This window comes from Dipodomys merriami, unplaced genomic scaffold (genome assembly GCF_024711535.1).
Source record: "Dipodomys merriami isolate MVZ:Mamm:240054 unplaced genomic scaffold, mDipMer1.0.p SCAF_7, whole genome shotgun sequence".
NCBI lineage: Eukaryota > Metazoa > Chordata > Mammalia > Rodentia > Heteromyidae > Dipodomys > Dipodomys merriami.
In genome coordinates this window covers 13,881,144-13,899,326 of record NW_027206290.1, presented here as the reverse complement: position 1 = coordinate 13,899,326, position 18,183 = coordinate 13,881,144, and the positions used below count along the sequence as shown (strand labels likewise).

The window sequence follows — 18,183 nt, the reverse complement described above, 5'->3', positions numbered from 1 at the left end:
GAAAGACACACAGTTTCTATTACCTCTAGCCAAACCTGTCCCAATCCAAGATAAAAAGACATCTGGTGGAAGCACAGAAGCAAGGGCGGAGCATTTCTGTATTTGACTTAGAGGTCAAACATTGGCATTATTTTATGGTGGCAAAACTCCTTTCAAAGAAGTTGAATGAACTCTTCATTTTACCTTTGGTCTCAGCCACTTCTCATGTCACAATGTCCCCCTTTTTGTATTGTGGGCACTGCCCAGGAAGACGGGGAACTGGTGTTAAGAACAGCTTGCTTTGCCAATTATACTGCAAAACAAAGAATGACTTTAGTTCCATACACCTAAATTCTGATTGAAGTAATATGGAATGGATTTTTGAGCCTTCCTTGTTATTTGTGCCATTTCCAGTATCCTCTCACTCTCATCTTTAGATGTCTGTTCTATATAGAAAGGATCTCTTCAGTTAATGAATTCAACACTCTTTAAAACAAGGACTTGAAGAGGACAAGGGAAACTCAGGGAGTGTATCATGTATCTGCAATATTGTTTATATTTTGCCTTCCTGTCTTTTATATTTTTGCAGTGCTGCAATTTAAACCCAGGGCTTGTACATGTTGCTAGGCCGTGTTCCACCACTACACACAATATCTAGCTCCTAATTTTGTTGTTGTTGTTGCCCATGAGATTTGAACTGGGGACCTGGGCACTATCCCCGAGCTTTTGGCTCAGGCTAGCTCTCTACCACTTTGAGCCACTACTTCCAGTTTTCTGGTGGTTAATTGGAGATAAGAGTCTCACAGACTTTCCTGCCTGGGCTGGCTTTAAACTGGGATCTTCAGATCTCAGCCTCCTGAGTAGCTAGGATTACACAGGCATGAGCCACCAGTGCCTAGTTTCCTGGGTTCTTTTTTGTTTGTTTGTGACAGGGTCTCACTATGTTGTCCAGGCTGGCTTTGAACTCAGGATCCTCCTGTCTCCACTTCCCAAGTGTAGGGATTACAGTGGTGTATCACTGTGCCCAACCTTTGCAAAGTTTTATATGTGGGAATATAAGCTTTTCTCTGGAGGGAAGGCCCATTGCTTTCATCTGAATTTAAAATAATTATAAATTATGATCTTGATATATTAAAAATATCTTCAGCTAAAAATACCTAAAGTTGGTTTCTAGGTGGGATTTAAAAAAAACGAGTTCTACTTAGGTGAATCAATTTATAAAGAAGGCCACTTCACATACAGATCTATACAATTTCCACAATGTGTATGATATTGTGTGTGTGTGTGTGTGTGTGTGTGTGTGTGTGTGTGGTAGGTATTGTGGCTTGAACTCAGGGCCTCAAGCACTTACTTTGCATTTTTGCTTAAAGATGGCAATCTATCAGTTGAACCATAAGTCTACTTCCAGTACTCTGTTGGTTAATGGGAGCTAACAGTCTCACAGATTTGTTTGCCTGTGCTGGCTTCAAACTGTGTTTTTTAAGATCTCAGTCTTCTGAGTAGCTAGAATTACAGGATTACAGGCATAAGTTACCAGTGCCAGACAAAGTTTCTTTCTTTTTTTTTGGTCAGTCATGGGGTTTGAACTCTGGGCCTGGACATTGTCCCTCAGCTCTTCAACTCAAGGCAAGTGCTCTACCACTTGAGCCACAGCACCACTTCGGGTTTTCTGAATGGTTTATTGGAGATAAGAGTCTCATGGAGTTTCTTGCCGCAGCTGGCTTTGAACCTCGATCCTCAGATCTGTTTCCTGAGTAGCTAGGATTACAGGTGTGAGCCAGCAACGCCCGGCCAAAGTTTCTTTCTATTGGATGTGAATTCCCCTTTTCCACTAACAGCTGGTGTTCTACTACTTAAGCTGTATCTCAACTTCTAAAAGGTGGGTTTTGCTGGTTAACTGTAGGTAAGAATCACTTGGTTTTGTCTGCCTAGGCTAGCTTCCAACCTAACTTTTCAGATCTCAGCCTCCTGATGGGTGAGCATTATAGACCAGTGCTCTATGCCCATAGGTTTTTGTTAAAGGCTGAATTTTCTCTGTGCTTTCAGGGAGGCCTTAACCTTTAACTCAGCCAAACAGAAGAAATCAAAGATATACTGAGAATAAACTGAAGCAATGCTTTATTGCAACCACAAAGCACCAATTCAACAAGGTGTTGACTCACAGAGATTGAACAAATGTCTCTTTGAACAGAGATGTAGCAAGCCCACTTTTTCAAGTTCTTAAAAACAAGCATCCAAACGAGGAATCAAACGAAGTATAGGACAATTAAAAAAATATTACAGCATCATGAAGAAATATATATAAAAATATTCTGTGCTAGTAACAAGACTTATTGAACTATGACTCTTAATATCTTCTGAAACAATTATAAATATAAACCATAAAGTAAAAAAATGCTTTCTTCAGAAACAAAGAACCAGTGTGAGCAAATCTATGCAGAAAATATTACCCCTGTGACAGTAAGCTGAAACCAGAATGGATTTTCCTAGCACACAATGAAGTTTCCCTTTCCAGAGCTATAGTTCTGCTCCGGGAGGGGCCACAATGCATGTTTATTTTCCACATTGCAGCATATCCCAGTGAAACCTTAATAAGGTCAAGTGGAGAACCCTCTATAAACAAGGGCGTCAGCAATTCCATCAAGGAACACAAGCTCCAGGGAGCAGAGGACTTCTAGGGAGACAACAATCCCTTTCTCTTTTCTCTCCCTCCCCAAGTTGGCTTGGTTTTACTCTAAGTTTCTAATCCAGAGATACTCATTCCATTAAATTCTCTTTTTTAAAAGGAGTTTTTGGAAAGCAATCTATAAAGAAATAAAGGAAATTCTTAGGATTTCAAAGCCCTTGTGGGGAGGGGCATCAGTAGCATCAAAGATGATTCTATGAGACAAATTCCACAAGGAAAACTATCTTGTGTGTTTTGTCTTTGTGCCTCCTGGCTGAATTCAGGTCAGCCGATGGATTGCCTGGTCTATCCAATAGGATAACATTTTGTTTGATTGAAATTCTTTACATATACACATGTATGTATTCTGTTTACAAAGTTTCATCACATGAAACTAAATTATGTCATTGATGTATTTTTTTTGAGGCCTGAAACCCCAATTTGACTGTACTATGAAGAGTTGTTCTTTAAATGCTTTGTCTGCAGAGGTTTTACATGATACTCGTAGATTTTCAGAGCAGGTCCCAATTTTAACTGAAGTCCTGTTAACACATCATTCCTCGTCATCAATAGCAGGGATTTTCCATCAATTTCCTGGAATGGAAAGAGAGGGTAAAGCCAGCATGTAAGTCCAAAAGCTCAAGGATAATGAAGAAAACAGAAGTTCAAAGGGAAAAATAATCATACAAGTTAGAGCCTAGCTAAAAAATGTTGCTTTATTGGCAGTTGCAGAATGGATTGTTTACTTTTTCTTTCAGTAGTGGGAACTGAACTCAGGGACTAGCTAGGCAGAGGCTCTATAACTCGAGTCACTCGGCCATCCCTTTCAAAGCTGGTTATTTCTGACGTAGGATCTCTATGCCGTAGCTTGTCTGAGCGGCAATCCCGGTCTGGGTGCTTCCCCACATAGCTGGCAATGATAGACACTCAGTCCTATACCCAGGTGGTATACACTGACAACTTTTTATCCAGGCTGGCCTCTAGCCATGATTCCCCCCAGCTCTACCTCCTAAGTAGCTATGATTACAGACTTAGTCAGGGCACCTGGCTTGGAATCTTCCATTTTTATCTTCCATCTTTTCACTTGTATTTTAGGCTAAACACAATCCACAGCTGATCTTGTTTTCAAGATCATATCACAGACACATGTAAAAAAAAAACAACCAACCTTATGGACAAGTTTACTGAACGTAACCCTAAGGATCAAAGGCGCTGCTTTCAAGAGCATATGAAATTTAATGTAGAACTTTCTATGTATTTAATTTCTAGAGCAATTCTAGAAATCAGGATTGAAAGATAATTATATTGCAGGCAAACTAACAGTCAAGCAAGAAGTTAACCTGCCCGAGATCAGGACGTTAGGAAAGAGTGGCTGGGGTGAACTCACCTTTCTTCAGCTAAAGCTAATGTCCTTTTTCTTTCTTTGTTTTTCAATTCAAGAGCCTGCACTTTCTAGGCAAGTGCTCTGCCACTTAATCCATGTCCCCAGGTCCTCTGTATTTCATTTTTCAGATTGTCTCATTTTTTGCCTGGGGCCAGACTCAGACTGTGAACCTCCTATATAGTAGGAATATAGGTAGGAGCCTTGGGAATAGCTGGGATTACAGATATTAACACACCATCATACCCTGGCTTGGTGTCCTTTTCACAATCTCTGCTTCTCTTCACATAAGAAAGCTACATGTTGTATAGATGGTCTTCTGGGTCTAGAGTGTTACATTTCTAGAAGTTTTCTCAATTGTGGGCTGGGAAGGTGGCTCAGTGGTAGAGCACTTGCCTTGCATGCCTGAGGCCCTGGGTTCGATTCCTTAGCACCACATAAGCAAAAAAGAAAAAAGCCGGAAGTGGCGCTGTGGCTCAAGTGGTAGAGTGCTAGCCTTGAGCTGAAGAGCTGAGGGACAGTGCCCAGGCCCAGAGTTCAGGCCCCACGACCGGAACAAAAAAAAAAAAAAGAAGTTTTCTCAATGGTAACAATGGGTATTAGTTAAATGACTCACTCTGTGGGACACTCTTACCTAAGATTAGAATCAGCATCTTCAGGCTGAGGTCTTTATCACTCTCCCTCTCCCAATGAACCCACAAAAATCAAATAGTTGGTAAGGCCCTATGAGCCTCAAAGCTCTTTCCAGTCCAGCTCAGATTCCTTTCCTCATATCTGCAGCATGGCTAGATTTACTTACAGAGCTTGGGGGTGAACTGAAAAGACGGTCTCACAAAAGAAATGCCTCAAGTACATAAAGCAATTTGAAAGTTCTGCAAAGAAAACACTGAAAATACTGAGTGACATTCTATTCTATTCTATTCTTAGAGTACCGGGGTTTGAATGCTGGATTTTTCAGCTTCTTGCTTAGCTTGATCCATGCATTCAGCACAACATTTTGTTAGTTATTTTGGAAGTGGAGTCTCATGGACATTTCAATCCATCTGGCCACAATCCATGATTCTTCAGATTTTATCCTCCTGAATAACTAGGTTCACCAGGCACAAGCACCCAGCCTATTTTTGTTATTTAGAGTTTAAGAACCTGAGCTGGTTCTTAGGAGACTTGGGTTAAGAGATGGGCAAACAGTGCTTGACATTTTTTTGTTCATTATGTTACCCACATAGCTGGACTGATAGACAAAGGAGGAAGGGGGCATATGACTCCCTTTGCAGTCCCCAGGGAGGTCATTCCTCTACCTCTCCCATGTACTACACTAGGCTATGAGGAAAATGTGTACTGAATGCCTCAGAGTGTGAGAGAAATAGCACCAGGTTAGGGGGCTCAAGAAAGCCCACTTCACGACCTCAGGTAAACCCTTTCCTCCTCTCTCCTCACTTGGTAATGATTCCATGAAAAACCACTCTCATCCACAGTCCCTGAACCTCTTATAACATGATCCCTTCCACTTCTTTCCACACGATGGTGGTCCTTGTCTCTCTTGTCAGCTGCCTAAAAGGCAGTAGAAAAAGAGTAGAACGAGGGTTACTTTTAACTGGTCTATTGACCTTTTGAGGTTTGAAAACATATTTGGTCAGCTACTAGAAGACAAAGTGTTTCACATGAATTTGTGGAGAGACAACTATTCAAAACTAGAGTACATAAAAGGCAAGTGGTTTTTAGGACAAGAGAAGAAAATTATGGAAAGACACAGGAATTTGCCCATTAGTGAAGCCTATAAATCAGAGATTGAAAGGAGTTTATGGCAGGGGGAAAGCATGAGTACAAAGCTGAGGACATGGAGAAGGCACAGAATCTGATGCTGGAGCTGCACACCGAGCCGCTGTTGGCATACACATTAGCCCTCTACATGTCTAAAACAGATGTCAGGAGGAGAGGACACCATTTTCATTGCTTTATGAGAAAACATTCTTGACTTTTACTAACTGAAAGCCAACTTAAGAAAACTACAATTTTGCTGGCAAAATATCCTTCAACTCAGCATTTCTGTCAAAAGCCAACTATGTCTGCAAAAATGCTGACATGTGAATGTTAAGTAAGACAAAATAGAAAATCATGTTTTATGTTCCGATTTAATTTTCCCTTTTGTCCAGTAAGACACACTTAAGTTCACCTCAAGAGTGGATAGAAGAAGGTCTTCATTATGGAAATATTGAGATGAATATGCTTACTTCTGTGAGATAGTGATTTTCTCCTTAAACTATAACCATAACCGCTCAGGAGAAGGAAGGGTGGGACACAGCACAGTGGAAATGTTAAGCTTCAGGTCAAACAAACAGCAGTCTGAATCTTATCTCCTGTGTGACCCTGGTAAGGGACTTGATTTCCCGGAACCTCAGTTTACTTAATTGTACACCATAAATGAACTCCCAAAGGTCCCTGTAGATTAGAAATGATTGATGGAAAGCATCAAGCACAGAGCCTGACACTCAGAAGGCTCCCAGTGACTACTAAGTGAAAATTGATGGGCTTTGAAAGAAATAGGGTGTCTTCTGAATCTAAATCCACCTTCTGTTTCGTTTCTGCTAGTATAGACCCTTTGCCTGAGGGACTTGGACATATTCCTGATCATAATTCAAAAATTTATCCAGATTAAGATGTTCAAAAACTACAGAAAATAATTGCCTTTCAAATTGCACACCTAGGAAACTTCTTTGGTAAAGAAAGCTAGTAATTTGATAATACACTTCTACAAAAGATTATAATTGCAAATGAAATCCAAATTTTGTTAATCAGTATGGTATATACTTGAATGAGCTTGGACTGAAATAGGAAGACAGAAGTTCTAGGTCTGAATTTACCAGTAACTTTCCATCAGAAACTACTCATCCAGATCCCAGGTAAAGTGTGACCAACTCCAGCTCAGCCAAACAAACCAACATCCTAAGATTTAGCAAATATATCAGGATTAAAGCCAAAGCCAAAGATAATTTCTGTGCTAACAGAGGAACCATTTGTTAGCTTTATGTAAAAGTAACCTTCAAGTTCCCATTGAGCCATAAAATTACAACTGTGTGAAAGACTAAGTTCTGGCAAGTACTCAAGCATTGAATTAAGGTTTAGAGATGATTGGTCTAAATTTCCAATGAGTACAAGACCCTAGAGATATAAAAATAAATGAGTAAGATCTTTAGATGTTAGAGTTCAGTGGATAAGAACATGCTTTAGAGTATGACACTATTTTACTGCTTATTAAGTGGGGCCTGTGGCTTGTTACTTAATCTTGTTAAGCCTCATTTCCTTATCTAGATGATGGGAGAAAGCAGCTACCGGATTTCATTGCTGAAAGGGTTTTAGAGATAACACGTGTTGCAAGTAGAATTCCAGGCATCACTTAAACACGCAACAAATGCTGTTTTCAAAGCCATGTAAAAATGTAACACATTTATTTTTCACTCTTCCTCTCTGTCAGCATTAATCTATGCCTAAATAGCTATTTGAACTGAACCTCGTTGTGATTTGGGCCACAGGAAGCACAAGGGAAGAAAGATGAGACATGAAGAGAAGGAGCAGAAAGAGACTTAAGGAGAGAAAAGAATAACCATTAAGGAAGAGACAACTGAGCAATAGCAAGATAGAGCAGAAAATATGATGAAATTATTTATGATCTCTATGTTGCTTTGTATGTCCCTCTCCCATGGTATAACCCCTGCTTTCACTGTATTTGATGCTGGTATAATTTGTGGAGGGGAAGGGAAAAAAAACAAATCATTTAACTAGGGATACAGGTGGACCCATTGCAACAATGAGATGTACAAGTTGTTATGTCGAAAAACGAACTTTACAACTTTGGTGGGAGGGGGAGGATCAGGTGGGGGGATGTAGGGGGAGTATGGGAAGGGATGGGAAGGGGAAACAAAGATGAGGCAACAATGCTTGATAAGAAATGTACTCGTTATCTTGCCCATGCAATTGTAACTCCTCTGTATGATATTCTCACAATTAAAAAAAATATGATGAAGTCTGTAAGGTTTGTGATGGAACACTGGCTCCAAAGGCCCTAGCAGTGCTTAACTATTCTAAGACTTAACTATTCTTAACTATTCTAAGACTGTAGGACACAGAAGGCCATCTGAAGACTTGGAAGAGACATTGTGTGAACACTTGGCCTATTACTGTCCCCGCACCCCTGCCCACCCAGTGAAAGTGTGAGGTTTAGACTAAGATGACCTCTGTCTAGCCCACTTCAACACTCACAATTGAATTCTATCATCAGCACCAGGACAAAAAAGCCTCAGCTGGATGCTGGTGGCTCATGCCTATAAGCCTAGCTACTCAAGAGTCTGAGAATCAAGGATAAAGGTTCAAACCCAACATGGGGAGAAGAGGCTCCATCTCCAAAATAACAAAGCAAAAAGTTGGGCCAGAGGCTTGGGTGGTAGAGTGCAAGCCAAATAAGCGCATGACCCTGAGTTCAAACTCTGATGGGGGGTGGGAGGGGGGCGGCCGGGGACATGACACCAGTCTCATACCCTTGCTAAAGAACATAGAAGCAACTCCTTACCACCATGATGGAGGAATATGACGAAATATTCTGTCTTTTCCCACTGTAGCTTTTCCTCTCACATTTTCTAGAACTTGCTTTGTAACAACTCTTTTGCCATTTACTAGCTGGCAACAAGTGGTAACCTGTGGACAGCTTCTCATTCCTCTGCTTACAAGCGGCACACATGTCTCCGTGGTAAGGGGACTTGCTCTGGAACTTGAGGATACAAAGGTGGAAAACCCTGTATCTAATATGGAGATCACATCAAAGAAGGGGGAGCGGAATGTCCTGGGCCAACTCATGTGGCCAGTGGGAAAGCAGTCTCTTGTGAAGAGGTCTTCATCTTCCAAGTCATACCGGTAGAACCTGTGTGGCTGCTCAAAGCACACTTCCTCCTCCCAGTGGCTTTTGCCTCTGCCACCACCTCTGCTTTCCCTCCTGGTGTAGTAGCTCTCTCGGGACCTGTCATAGTCCTCCCGTCTGCTGGCATCTGACAAGACCTGATAGGCTTCTACTACTTGTTTGAATTTCTCCTCTGCTGCCTGTTTGTTCTCTGGGTTCTTGTCTGGGTGTACTTGTAGAGCCAATAGGTGATAAGCTTTCTTGATTTCGGAAAAGGAAGCATTTTGAGGCACCCCTAGCACCTTGTAGTAATTCACCATCATTCTTCACACGACCTTTCCTCACCAAAACACAGGATATATTGCCTTTGAAAAGGAAGATGGTGAACGATTCAATTTACACCTCTGAATCTTATCACATGGCTCTTGGGGTGGTCTCTTCTAGGGGAGAAATTCCTCTTCACTGCATGAGTCCTTCACATGCCCTGCCCAGACCCCCTTCCCTCTAACCCCACTGTGGGCAGAGTGACTATGACCTCAACATTCCAAACCTGTGACTCTTAGCTGATGCTGTGTCTGCTTTGCTTTTCCTATTGGGAAATATGGGGAGCATATCCATATTGGAGAAGCTTTATTAAATAAACAAACTCTCATATAATAAGCAAAAACCTGCATGGCTTGTTAGCAGGGAGAAACCATTTGTGTGGCTCAAGTCTTCATCTGACTTTTTAGAACAACAATCACAAGCCAGACCGTGAGTCTTGTTTTTACATCAGACCTGGCATCCATTTGGACTGTGGTCAGAGCCCATGTTCTCCGTGACTTTGTGGGTATGGCACTGTGTTATGGTGGGTGATGAAGGGCTATATTATCCTTTTAAAATCTTATACACATTTCTGGTAGAGAAAAGAAGATAAACTCATTTCATCCAATGAGGAAATGGAGTCACAGAGACTAATCTAGATAGATTTTTTTTTTAAGGATAGATGTAAGAAATGGGATCAGATGTGAGACTTTCCATGTATTGTCAGATAAGGCTTCTTCAGTTGATTGTTGATGTTAGCTTTTTTGAAATTTATCTCTACCCCTAAAGATTAAAGTAAGCAGCTGCAGCACAAATGCTATTTATTTGTTTATTATTTATTTATTTTCTGGTCCTGGGCCCTGAACTCAGAACCTATGGGCTATCCCTGAACCTCTTTTGCTCAAGACTATTGCTCTATCACTTGAGCCACAGCTTTACTTCCTGAATTTTTAAATTCTTTTTTATTAATAAGTTTTTTTTTTTTTCCGGCCATGGGGTCTGAACTCTGGGCCTGTGCGCTGTCCCTCAGCTCTTCAGCTCAAGGCTAGCGCTCTACCACTTGAGCCACAGCGCCACTTCTGGCTTTTTTTCATTTTGCTTATGTGGTGCTGAGGAATCGAACCCAGGGCCTCAGGCATGCAAGGCAAGCGCTCTACCACTGAGCCACCTTCCCAGCCCTTAATAATTTTTTTTATTGTGAAAATACTGTACAGAGGTGTTACAATTACATGAGCAAGGTAATGAGTACATTTCTTTTTTTTTTTTTTTATAATATTTGAACTAAGTATTGAACTAAGTATTTGTACTTTTCTTGAACAAATTGAACCATTATGTATATATGTCTGGCAATACATTTAATTTTTTTTGTTATGGTGAAATGCATATAGCATGAATTACACCATCTTAACAATTTCTAGCTATACAGTAGCTTTAAGTATGTTTACCATGTTATATAATCACCACCATCATTTTCAAATACCATCAGAAGTTTATACTCATTAATTAATAATTCTTCCCTTTCCCCAGCTCCTGGAAACCTCTTATCTACCCTATATTTCTGAATTTGCCTACTTTAAATATTTCCTATAAGTGGCATTGTATAATATGTGTCTGGCTCATTTCAAAGTTCATCCCCACTGTAGAATATATCAGAACTTCATTTCCTTCTACAGATGAATAACATTCCACTTTATGCATACACCAGCTTTGTTTATCTATTTATTTGTTCATGGATACAAGGGTTGTTTCCAACTTTGGTTATTGTGAATAATGTTGCAACGTGCGTTTTCACAAGTATATGTATCGGTACCCCTTTTTTCAATGATTTGGGGGTAGAATAGCTGATTCACATAGTAATTCTATGTTTTTGAAGAACTACCACACTGATTTCCACAATGTCAGCACAATGTAAAAAGCTTCCAATTATCTAAATTCTTGCTCCTTCTCTTTTGATCTCATCCCTCCCCATAGCCTCTGGGAATTTGCCTAATTAGCCTCAATTTCCTGTAATTTCAACCTATCTAATTCTTTTGGCCACTCTCCTGCATGCAAACAAATCTAGAAGTTTCATCCCTTAGATAGTATAACCCCTGTTTTCACTGTATTTTATTCCGGTGCCCTGCATCTTGTATATACATTTTTCTAATTTGGGGAGGGGAAGGGAAATAACAAAATGCTTAAATAAGGATACAGGTTGACCCATTGTAACAATGAGATGTAAAGACACTATGTTGAAAACAAACCTTAAAACTTTGGGGGGAGGGGAGAGTCGGGGAGGTGGGGAGGGAAGGGATGGTAGGGGAAAAACAAAGGAGGAGGTAACAATACTCAATAGAAATGTGCTCATTACCTTACTCATGTAACTGTGACCCCTCTGTACAGTATCTTTACAATAAAATATATACAAAAATATATTATGAAACTTAAAAAAGGGGGCCTTCACACTTAAATGACCCTGTGGTGTCTGCCTCTCCAGCACCTGTCTGCATTCCACTTCTTCCCTGGAAGGGCAAGTTCCTTCCCCTCCCAACAGGCCTCTACTCCTCCCATCAACCCCATTGACATTCCACTGGCAAACTCACCATCACTCCTAGGCCTCACCGGATGTGACCTTTTTGAGTTATTCTGAACTTGTCAATTATTTCCTTCTGTCCCCTTCAGAGATTTCTATAAAACCTTTCATTACTGATAATTCCCTCTACTTCCTAGAGGGCTTTTTCATAGCTGAATATGCAAGTTACATTTCCTTTCCTAACCATGAGAATCCTGATATTCCCTGAGCCCTGGCTCCTTTCTCTTCCCTTTTTAGACGTCTCTCTCATTTATTCATTTACTCTTTCACTCCTGCCTATGGCTGGCCTCACTCTTCCTTTAGTTATTTGTCAGACAGATTCTCTTAGATGACTTCTATATAGACCCTTAGATTTAATCAAGTAAATTGGTACCACATACCTGTCTTTGTTTTATAGCTGTCCTAATTTCAAATAAGTGATTTAGGCAACAATGGGGCACTTTTGTTTACTAATCATTTGCCCTATTTTCATTAAAAAGAAATGAGGGGCTGTGAAGGTGGCTCAGTGGTAGAGCACTTGCCTTGCATGCCTGAGGCCCTGGGTTCGATTCCTCAGCACCACATAAGAAAAAAGAAAAAAGCCGGAAGTGGCGCTGTGGCTCAAGTGGTAGAGCACTAGCCTTGAGCTGAAGAGCTGAGGGACAGCGCCCAGGCCCAGAGTTCAGGCTCCACAACCAGACTCCCAAAAAATAAATTAAAAAAATTTTAAAAAGAAAAGTTTCTTTCCTTAGTAGTTTTCTTTCCAATTTCTTTGGCTACTTTCTCCCTGTTAGCATTACCCATTTCCTATTTATTGTATTATTTTTCTAAAATTTTGTGGATTGATATAAAAAATGCTGGCATATTGGCTATCTGATATGTCATATCCTCTATTCAATATTCAGTACTATAAAATATTTTAAATATTTCAATAGCCTTCAATTGTTAAGAAAAATCAGACACCATGAATATTTTTAGTATAATTAGTAATGTTAGAGTATTTAAAATTATTTCTAATATGTGAGGTTATAATTGGTCCAATTCAGAGCTGAATTTATGGTTTAGTGTCAAATTTCACTTTAATATTTATATTCATAATTTTGTAATTTATTTTTCAAAGGCATGCTCTTAAGATTGATAAAAATCTGAGTTTATTCCTTGTTCAAATTAGAACTATGCATCTAGAATCACTGCAGTTGAATTTGATGGGGACATACCCTAGGACACTTTGCTTATGGTGCTGACTGGCCACTCCATTTCAAGGTGGCTAGTGCTACCTGGAAATCTGTAACAATAAGAACTTTTGTTTATCTTTATTAAGCCAGTGAGTTCAGAAGTGTATCCAAAGTTAGCCTCGGGGTGCAAGCTGAAAATATACTCCAATCTTTGTGTTTCAAATTATGTCTTAACCAGTTGGGTATTCAGAGTAAAAATCTGTTCTTACTGTGGCTTGGTGTAAGTAAAGATGTAAGAAGAGTAAAATTAATCTGTTACCTTGAGTTTCGTATTATTTTGTGATGATACCCTGAGGGGAAAAGATCTAAGATATATTATTCCTAAAATAAAATCACTGATGTCAGTCACTCATAAATATGAGAAATCTTAACCATCTGATGGTAACTGAATAGCAGCTCTCTATATACCATCTTCTCCAGATATAGTCTAAGCTTGTGAGTCAGAAAGACAGATAAAGTGACTGCATCCAATGAAGACTGTCTTGTGACTTGCAATTAAGAGTCCAAGTTAAGTGCACAGTTACTGTACTATAATGCTGCACAATTTCTCAAGTGACAGCTAAAAGATGGCTTTACACCAGAAAAGGCTGCTTGGTTAGCTTTCAGACTCTGACAAAGTAAACATCCTAATTGTTCTTTCTGAGGAAGATGGAGGTACCTGGAAGCTACATTAGCCAAAATGGTCTTTCTTAAAAGCTCTTAGGAAAGAATTCCTGAGATGCCTTAGAGTCTTCAAAATCAGGGGCTTCATAGCTATGTTCAATAGCCAGCTGTTTATAATTATGTTTGCAAAACATCTTACTAACAAGAAAGGGGTAATAATGCTCAACAAGAAATATACTCATTGCCTTACTCATGTAACTGTAACCCCTCTGAACAGCATCTTTACAATAAAAGAAAAATTTAAAAATTTTTACTGTCTCAAGTGGCTTTTGTGCCTTATACTAGGTCTGGGAAGTACGCTTCATGAGGACCAGTTTTATGAGTTTTTTTTTTTTTTAATGGGCTGTGATGCCTGAACTCTGGGCCTGGGCACTATCCCTCAGCTCTTCAGCTCAAGGCTAGCACTCTACCACTTGAGCCACAGCACTATTTCTGGCCTTTTCTGTTTATGTGGTGCTGACGAATCAAACCCAGGGCCTCATGCATGCAAGGCACTCTACCACTGAGCCACCTTTCCAGCCCAAGGACCAGGATTTTTTGTTTTTGTTTTTGTTTTTTTACTCAGATCAGGAGTTTAAGCAATATCATATTTAACGCAACCTTCACTTGGTAGAAATCTGAACTGTAGAAGGAAAAAAGTCCCCAGGATCATCCAGTGACTACAAAGAAAATAGAAGAAAATAAACCACCAGTCACTGCTTCTACTCCTGCCCTTTAGTATAGCCTAAACATTCTGTCTGTTAGGAATCACTTGGGGGAACAGCTGCTGCAGCTCAGTGGCAGTGGGGAAGAGAGCTAGTAGTGCTGGAATCCTGGCCTTGTTAACAGATGACTCGTCCATCCTTACAGGATATGGGGTTGGGGGAGAGCAAGCACAGAGCAATCCCAAAAGAACTATAGAAAGTACATTCTGTTTTCTGTTCTTTGCCCTGCTCCTGTCAAAGGGCTGCGGATAGCCTTCCCTGAGGTTTTTAAGATGTGATGTTTACTGTTTCTCAACTGCTATGGTCTACAAGGGTCATGAGTTTAGACTGGAGACGGCCCATAGTCTTCATAGCTGGATATATTTGTGAGTGCTGACTGCTTTAGGGTCACTGCCACAAAGACTCTGGAGGTAAGACACTGATGGAGGATACAGGTTAGTGTAGTAGAGAATATGATCTTCAGTCCTCAAGAAAATCACAATAATTGCTTGCCCTACCAGCTGAAGCCTAGCCAGTGGTTCCCTCCTTGCCCCCAGTTCCTTTAATGGAAAGAGGGAAAGCAATAACATTTCGAAAGAAAGGACTGATTGCAGAGAATTCAAGGGAGACTCTTCACATACCCAAACACCCTTTGATGAGGAAGAAGGAACTTGAGCTTCTAGGCCTGCTTGCACAAGTTTAGTCTTCTGGGAATTCATTTGTCAAGCTCCCTTCTTGGCAGACCTAACAGAGTAGCTTAAAAGATTTCTGAATGAAATGTTCTTTCTTGCATCCCAATGTCCCCGGTACCAAAATGAGGTCATCCTTGGGAGAAAGGGCTTATTGCTGGGCCAAGCTCAGAGCTGGGTAGTCTCATTTCTAAGGTCATGTGCAGAATCTATAAAGCCCAGAATGTACACTGTCACTCAGTTTGGTTGTCTGCCTCAGAGCAAATGCACAAGTCCAAAAGGCTTTAGGGTATCTGGGAACCTGGCCAGGAGACCTTTTAGCTAAGCTAATTAAATAATATTCTACAATATTATTTAAATTTAATTTTCAAAGAGAGCTACTCAGTTGCAATGGCACAAATGGACATTATATCATTAAAAACCAAAGTTAAAATATGTTCCAGATGATCAGCCTCCACTTTCCAACTGGAGCTGTTTTTTTTTCTACCAGGATTTTGTTATTAAAAATCTTTAGACATGAAGAAAAATTATCAGAATTTTATCATGAACACCTATAGTATTACCACCTATATTCTACAATTAATCTTTTCTACACTTTATCTACATGGTTATCTTGCTATTTAACTGTCAGTCTACATTGTTTGATGCATTTCAGTATACTTCCCCCTAAATACTTCAGTTTTCATGGCATACTTTAATATTTTTATAGTTTTCTCCCTTTGAGGTAAATTTTATATTTATATTCATAAAATGAATATAAATATATTCATAAAATGAATATAAATAGGTTGATTATGAATCATTTGAATATATCAGTGTACATACATGTAACTAATTCTTACAAAGACACAAAAATGTCATCATTACTGGAAAGTTCCTTCGTATCCTTTCTCAGTTATTCTCCACCCACTATCCAGAGACAACTACTGATTTTTTTCTACTATTCATTTGTTCTGAAACTTCATCTAAATAGAATCATTCAAGCCAGGAATATAATGTTACAATAATGGAGAATTTGAAGCCAGCCTGGATTACATAGTGAGACCATGTTTCTAAATACATACATACATACATACATACATACATACATGTATACTTACCATAAATAACTGAGAACATTAACTTAAACTTGCATCTCTAGCTACTGAGGAGGCAGAGATTAGAGGGATGACAGTTCAAGGCTGAAATCCCATTTCAGGCCATTTAAAAAAAAAAAAGCTTGGCATAGTGACACCTAACTGTCATCTCAGTTAGTGCAAAGTAAAAATAACAGGATCATGGTCCAGACTAGCCCTGGCATAAAAGCAAATGCTAGGAACATGGCTCAAGAGGTAAAGTGCCTGCCTAGCAAGCATAAGGCTCTGAGTTCAAACCCCAGTGTCATCAAAATATAAATAAATGGACCTATTCAGAATGAACTGTTATATAATGGTTCTTTCACTTAGTATGTCATTGACTCATCCAAACTATTATATAGTAGTTGATTCTTTTTTATTTTTGACTGGTTTTCCAAAATAGTAATATAACACATTTTGTACATTTGTCCCATTGATGTACACTGAGGCTTCCAATTTTCACAAGTATGATTTTTAAAAGCCATTAAGAACAGTTTTGAGCTGGACACTGGTGATTCATACCTGTAATCCTACTCAAGAGGCTGAGATCTGAAAATTGTGGTTCAAAGGCAGCCTGGGCAGGAAAGTTCTTGTGACCCTTATCTCCAATTAACTACCAAAAAGCCAGAAGTGGAGCTGTGGCTCAAGTGGTAGAGTGCTAGCAAATAAAGCTCGGGGATAATGCCCAGGCCCTAATTTCCAGCCCCAGGACCAACACCAAAATTTTTAAAAAGAACAATTTTGTACAATTTTTGTATAGACATATGTTTTCCATTCCCTTGGGTAAACACCCAGGAGTGAAATTGCTGGATCATGGGCTAGATGTATCAGTGTTGATTTCACACTCCCACCAGCAAAGTAGGAAAGTTCTGGTTGCTACATATCACTGGGAACATTTGGCACTATCAGTCTTTCTAATTTTAGTTCTCCTGGTGGCTGTAAAGTGATTTAAGCTTTTATTCTGGCAAATCTTCCAAATAGCAAAGAAGAAAAAAACCATAGATCTAGGGATCAAATTTAAAGATTGAAGATATTGGAATGTGTTGATATTAGAAAAGTTACTTTGTCCAAACTCAGGCCACAAAACCAATAGCTTGACTGATATATACTGAATAGAATAAGCAATGGTTGAAGGGTTGTGGAACAAACACCCAGAAACATTCTTCAGTTTATAATTTTCTTAATTATATTATTACAATTCAAGGAAGCCTCCACTGATAAATAACTGGGGAGGGGGAGCGGAATTGTCCAGGGTGGACTACAATTTCTTTCTCCTGTTTGCCTCCTCATGATTAAACTACCATAAAGAACCATTCCTGCAGAGCTGGCTTAGTGGCATTCACAGAATCATGAATCACCCAATTGTTTCTTTCTCCCTCTTCCCAATACCAACTTTAGGCCTAAGAGAAAGGAACTGCATATCTTGTCATTTAAACTTCAGAGCAACATCAGTAGGTATCGATAATGTCATGTTATAGATGGGAAACCAAGACTTGAAGGGTTACGGTCACTTGTTTGACATACAGAGAAACCAGAATTTGACTCTACATATAGTGCTGCTCTACTGTCCCCTGTTAAGATGTGGAAAACAAATTGCAGGAGTCTAAATCTTTCAGTGGTCACTGAGGCTAGTAGTAGAAGGTTCTACGCCTCTCATTCTCAGTCAGATTTGTCTTTTTCTGGTTTTTTTTTTCTGATTTCTGTTTTCTAGTGTGTTTGTTCTAAAGGTAGAGTTAATTCCCTTCACCCCTGCATGTTGAGTCCTTGGGAAGATGCAGGTAGAACTGAGTTCTAATCCTCCCATCTGCAGCTGTGCTTTGCCTTAGGCCCAGTTTTCTTCCTTGCTTGTTGTTTATAAATATTTGAAGTTAAACTGTATTTGTATTAGAAATATATTACAAAAATAGTTGAATCAGGATGTATAAATTTACTGAGTATGGAACAATTTTACCCATTTTAAAATTGTATGTTTATTATCTTAAGTGGTTGTACAAAGGGGCTAGCATTCAACAAATAAGTTTATGGGGGAGA

At 39.5% G+C, this 18,183-nt stretch overlaps 1 protein-coding gene across 6 annotated transcripts in view; it reads right to left on the bottom strand.

Moving 5' to 3' along the window:
- Nucleotides 1–2,080: 2,080 nt before the first annotated feature.
- Nucleotides 2,081–18,183, bottom strand: part of Samd13 (sterile alpha motif domain containing 13) — a 38,504-nt gene continuing 22,401 nt past the window's right edge. For 5 of the 6 annotated variants that reach the window (XM_070007450.1, XM_070007452.1, XM_070007449.1 and 2 more), the window contains one exon: nt 2,081–3,238. In XM_070007450.1, coding sequence (XP_069863551.1) covers nt 3,095–3,238 — 144 coding nt within the window. In that variant the 3' untranslated portion in view covers nt 2,081–3,094. Of the gene's footprint in view, nt 3,239–8,589; nt 9,437–18,183 lie in introns of those variants that run through there. The other variant, XM_070007447.1, reaches the window with a different exon arrangement.